The sequence below is a fragment of the Nannospalax galili genome, unplaced genomic scaffold, assembly GCF_000622305.1.
Source record: "Nannospalax galili isolate Female #2095 unplaced genomic scaffold, S.galili_v1.0 scaffold19, whole genome shotgun sequence".
In the NCBI taxonomy this organism is placed as follows: domain Eukaryota; kingdom Metazoa; phylum Chordata; class Mammalia; order Rodentia; family Spalacidae; genus Nannospalax; species Nannospalax galili.
This window is the reverse complement of record NW_008342110.1, coordinates 1,610,262-1,615,665: the sequence shown is the minus strand read 5'-3', so window position 1 is coordinate 1,615,665 and position 5,404 is coordinate 1,610,262. Positions and strand designations below refer to the sequence as shown.

The 5,404-nt window shown below is 43.5% G+C and overlaps 1 protein-coding gene across 1 annotated transcript in view; it reads right to left on the bottom strand.

Moving 5' to 3' along the window:
• Positions 1-1,190: 1,190 nt before the first annotated feature.
• The window catches only part of Slc26a2 (solute carrier family 26 member 2), a 28,071-nt gene continuing 23,857 nt past the window's right edge, over positions 1,191-5,404 (bottom strand). The window contains exon 5 of the mRNA XM_029565839.1: positions 1,191-1,446. Coding sequence (XP_029421699.1) covers positions 1,297-1,446 — 150 coding nt within the window. The 3' untranslated portion in view covers positions 1,191-1,296. The remainder of the gene's footprint in view (positions 1,447-5,404) is intronic.

Sequence of the window (5,404 nt, the reverse complement as noted above, 5' to 3'; positions counted from 1 at the left end):
CCTTAAGGGCTGCATCATTAATCTGAGAGTATACTTGCTCTGGATATCCAATCTGATTGTTAATAAAAACCCCTTGCCCCATAAGCATATCCACATTCCATGCAGGCTGGCCATTGGCCGCATTAGCAGCTGCTAGCTCTACACAATATTCCAGGTAAGCAGATTTCCAATTTAAATACTCACCCCCTGAAAGAACAGCCCTACAGAGATTTTGCCAATCAAAAGGAGTCATAGCATGTCTAGTAAGGCTCTCAATCTGAGTTATAGTATAAGCTGCTTGTATCCCATAGGTAGCCACAGATTCTTTTAACCTTTGAATTATTTTCCAGTCCAGGGGCTCGTGATATCTTTGATTGTTCTGATCATCAAACACTGGGAAAGCTCCATAACTAGGCATGAGATGGTGCCATATGCCCACACTAAGCGTGTGACAGCTCCTTTCTATGGAGGGCATGGCTTCCAGACAGTCTCTGTCCCACGGAGGAGCACTAGGCTCAACCTTTTCCTTTTTCTTTTTATTATCAGTAATTCTCAGCTGTTCCATAATGCTGTCTAAATCCTCAGAATCATATTCTTCCTCCTCTACTTCTGAAGAAGCACAACATGCACTGAGTTGAGACGCTTCCTCTTTTGCTTCTTCTAAAGCTTGAGCTCCTTGAGCTATATCTGCCTCATACTTCCCTGTTTTGTCTGCTAAACAGGTCCGCACCAAAGTCCAAATAGCTAGGGTACCTCTAGGGAGGGGGGTTTTAGCATCTAATAACTCTTTTCCTTATCGCTAGACCCCTCCTCAAGAAACCACGGGGTCTCTGCTGTGACGGTATCCAAGAACTTTTCAACCGTCTCAGCCTTCAGCTTAATCCTGCCACGCTTTAAAAGCTGCACTAGCGCGATGTGCACTTTCGCTTTCGATCTGCCAGCACCCATTTTCTCTAGGTTGCTTCTCCATCCCTTTTCCTAGGGATCTTTAGTCTCCGTTCCACCTTGTGGAAACTTTCCCTTCGTTCCCTCTTAGGGGGAACTTTTACTAGCACTATTGTTTTGTTTTTTAATTACAACTCCGGAGCATCAGATTCCCTGTACAGGCCACCAACTGCCGCTAACCGTGACTCCAACCAGCAGAGTTGAGGCAAGGACAAAACGGACACCAAGGCAGGGCTCAAGCTTCTACTCACTTTATTGTGCAGCACAATCCCTTATATCTTCCCCAAGGACCAATCACAACCATGCATGCATGCAGCATACAGCGGTGGAGACAATTCATTGGTCCACACAGTCAGACCACACTCGAGGATGTCATAGATCAGGCAGGCGGCGCATGATCGGGCGCATTGCACTTGCGCATTCTGGAGTAACAAGCGAGGGTAGCGAGGCTCGGCAGTTAGCCAGGGTGCCATCTTTGGCCGACTCGGCCGTGCCCGCTTCCCACAAGGCTATACAAGGAACCTAGGGCATAAAGGGAAAGAAGGAGCTTGAGAGGTAGGACCATAGAAGGGTATTATTAAGGGAGAAAGGGGGGAAATGGGGGCATCTTAATTGAGGAAACCATGATGGAGGGGTGAGACAATGCGAGAGATAAATAATGCCTAGCTACTTTTAAAAACCAGAGGGAATCCTATTACTCCAACAACCTACTGACCAATTATACATACCAGATCAAGAAATATATGTCTAGGCAAAATTTATCTGAGAACAATTGGTCTTTGCCCAAGCTTTATCTATATGTCACACAGTAATTAAAAGTACCAGACTGGTGGAACTAACCTTGGATGTTTAACAGACATTCTTTGAGGCCTATAATAATTTGGTCAGAGGGACATAAAGGACAGTTTTTGCTCCTTGCCCTCCTAGGTTGACTAGTTCCAGGGGACTATGAGCATCTCTCAAAATGTCCTGTAATTGTGGTGGGTCACCTGTCCTCTTGATCAAGGAGGCCGAGGAGACCCCATGAGACGGACTTGACCCAGTGTCCAGTCTACAAAGAGGAGGGTCAACACAGAGGAATCATTTCCTCCATGCTTCCAAGCAAAGCCAGCCATAGTCAAATAAGGCCTTTGACTTATCTTCACATAGATGGAACTGGTAAAAGGAAGGAGCCAGGGGCTCCTCCCAAGCCCATGTGACCCCTATGGAACAGATACTCAAATGACCTTAAGAATCAAAATGATTCAAACCCAGGCCTTCTGCAAGAACAGCCAGTGCTCTTAATTGCTGTGCCACGTCTCCAGGCCTAAATATATATATTTTTTAATGTGTATGAGTCAATGCCTGCACGTATGTATGTGCACCCCATGTGTGCAGTGCGCATGGAGGCCAAAAGAGGGCATGGGATTCCCTGGAATTGGACACTTGTGAGCTGCTTTGTGGGTATTGAGCCATCTCTCCAGCCCCAGAGCTGTGTGTTCTAAAAGAGCTTACCACAAAGAAAGAAGAGCAGAGAACCAGGAACTGAGCCTCAGTTGGGGAGGGAGGGTTGTCCCTTAACAGGGAAGACAGTGCTTTTCAAGGGCTCCAGAAAGAAAGAAGGGGTGGTCTGAGGTAAAGAGCAAGTGAAGCTAGAGACCAGGAAAGCTAAGGATGCAGAGGGGTCCAGGAAGGGGCACAGCAGCAGTGTGGACATGTGCTGCAGGCTGGATGCTCCTGGAACTCTGGAAAGAGAATGCATCCTGAGAACAGGTGAGGTGAGAAGCCAGCCTACAGAAGTAAGGAGGGAAATGGTATGAAACCTGGAGAGTGCGGGGGCACAGAGAGGAGGAGGACCAGGCAGGCTGAGCAGAGTCCAGGTTAGACTTTGTGGGTTGTTTTTTTTTTTTTTCTTTGCTTGTTTTATTTTTTGAGACAAGGTCTCATTGTATAGCCCCAGCTGGCCTGGAACTCACTATGTCGACCAGGCTGGACTCAGATTCACAGAGATCCACCACCCCCTGCCCCCCAAATGCTGGGATTAAAGACACTTGCTACTATGTCTGGCACACCTTTTTAAAAAAAAATATTTTCATATTTGTTTTTTTGAGACAGTCTCCCTATAGACCCAGCTGGCCTGGAACTTATTTGGTCGACCTGGCTGACCTCAGACTCACAGAGATCTACCTGCTTCTGACTCCTGAGTGTGGGATTAAAGGTGTGTTACCCCCCAGGACAATTTTTTCCCAGTTGATTATTTATTTAATAACCGAATACTTAGAAGAAGCATTTCATTACAATAGCATTGAAATATTCAACAGCAATTTTCTGAGCTAAGATGTATCTCTTTCTACATTGGCTGTAAATTTTTAGGTTTACAGTTGAATTAATACAGTTATACAATATGGTACTCAGTATAAACCCTGTAAGACATAAAACTGAATGAGGTTTTTTTTTTTAACTTTTTATTTATTTTTTATTTTATGTGTATGTGTTGCTTGCATGTAGGTAAGTGCACCAGTGTTGTGCAATGCCCACAGAGATCAGAAGAGACTGGAGTTACAGACAGTTGTTAGCTGCCATGTGGGTGTGGGATTTGAACCTGGGTCTTCTGCAAGAACAATCAGTGTTCTTAACCTCTGAACCATCTCTCCAGCCCCTTGAATGAGGTTTTAACCTTTAAAAAAGATCTTCATTTCATTATTAAAAATACTGTTTCATACAGAACTCATTTTTAATACAACTAACACTTAGATGTTTGCACATGCATCTCTAATCTCTATATATCTGATTATTACTAGTCACAGTTGGTTACTTTCTGAGATCCTTGTCACTTGAGCATAGATACAAATTTTTAACCTCCATTTATATATAGAGGACTTTAATAAGAAATGTGTCACTTAAGTGCCATGCACATAGTCAAATGTTTAGTAAATATGTGTTTAAAGTTGTTTTTTCAAAAATTCCTGTAAGTTTTTAAACTTTTTATTCATTTATTATTTTTATGTGTATGTCTGTGTGTCTGCATGAGTTTATATGAACCACATGTATGTAGGAGTACACTGAGGTCCAAAGAGGGCATTGGATCCCCTGGAGCTGGAGTTACAAGCGATTGTAAGGCCACCCTATAGCCCCATTCACATGCATGAACATATACAAAAACTTTTTTTCCATCTTACATTGCTTAAAACTTGTATTAGATATTAGGGTTAGGGGCTTGTTTTGTTTCTTTTTTCATATTTTATTTATTTGCATTTTATGTGTATATGTGTATTGTCTGCATATATGTAAGTGCACCTGTGTCGTGCAATGCCCACAGAGATCAGAAGAGAGCAATGGTCCCCTGGAACTGGAGTTACAGATGGTTGTCAGCTGCCATGTCGGTGCTGGGAATCGAACCCAGGTCCCCTGTAAGAGCATTCAGTGCTCTTAACTGCTGAGCCAACTCACCAGCCCCCTGGTGTTTTGTTTCTTAAAATTAAAACAAGTTGCTATTCCTTCTTGGCCTGCTCTTCTTGTGAGGCCCTCCACAGCTTCTCTGGTCACTCCAACTCTGAGTGGCAACCCCATTTCTGCTCTAGTTGACTAATTCATAAACCAACATAGGAAGAAGTGTCTACTTCAGTTTGCTGTCATGGGAATTAAAAGATGTACCTGGCACAGACTAGATGTTCTTAAAATATCCCATGTTCGGATTTAAGCATTACCATCTAGAGTCAGGGATCTGCCTTACCAACTTTTCTTCCATTATCATATTGGGTTCTAGGGATGGGTAGATGGCTCAGTGGGTAAGAATGCTTGTTGTGCAAGCATGGAAACCTGAGTTTGGATCCCTAGAAGCCACATTTTAAAAAATCTAGTTTGTGGACTGGGTGTCTAGAACCCCAGTGCTCAGGGGGTTGGGGGAATGCTGAGGATGGAGACAGGACTGCTGGAGCTTGCCTAGCTGAAAAATGCCTCACTCCAGGTTCAGTAAGTTACCCTGTCTCAAGGAAATAAAGCAGAAAGCAATAGGAGACCCGATATCCTCCTTTGGTGTCCACACCTGTGTGTATGGGCACATGCACCCACACACACATCACCCCCCCCCCCCCCCCGATGCACACATACACAAATATACTGGTATTCAAGGTTCCAGGAATTTTCTTTGCTCTGGTTCCAGGAAGGGCTCTTTCTTTCAAAAGGAAGGAAACTAAGACTTATTGATTGCCTATTTATGTCAAGTATTGTTTAGCTTGTTATCATGTAATCTTTATAGAAAATCAATAAAAGCTCAAATAGGCTCAAATAATTTAATTTCAAGGTTACAGAGCAGTTAAATAGCTATTCATGCAGCTGAGCCTTACTTCTTTAAAGTGGAATGTAGTTGCATAGTCTTGCAACCAGACAGCAGAAGTGTGCTACCTAAGGGTTTAGCTAGCTGAAGAAACTCAGAACATCCGTAATTACAATCCCTTGTATTTGCTTTGATGTGGCAGAGATGCAAGGAGAAGGTAAGCAA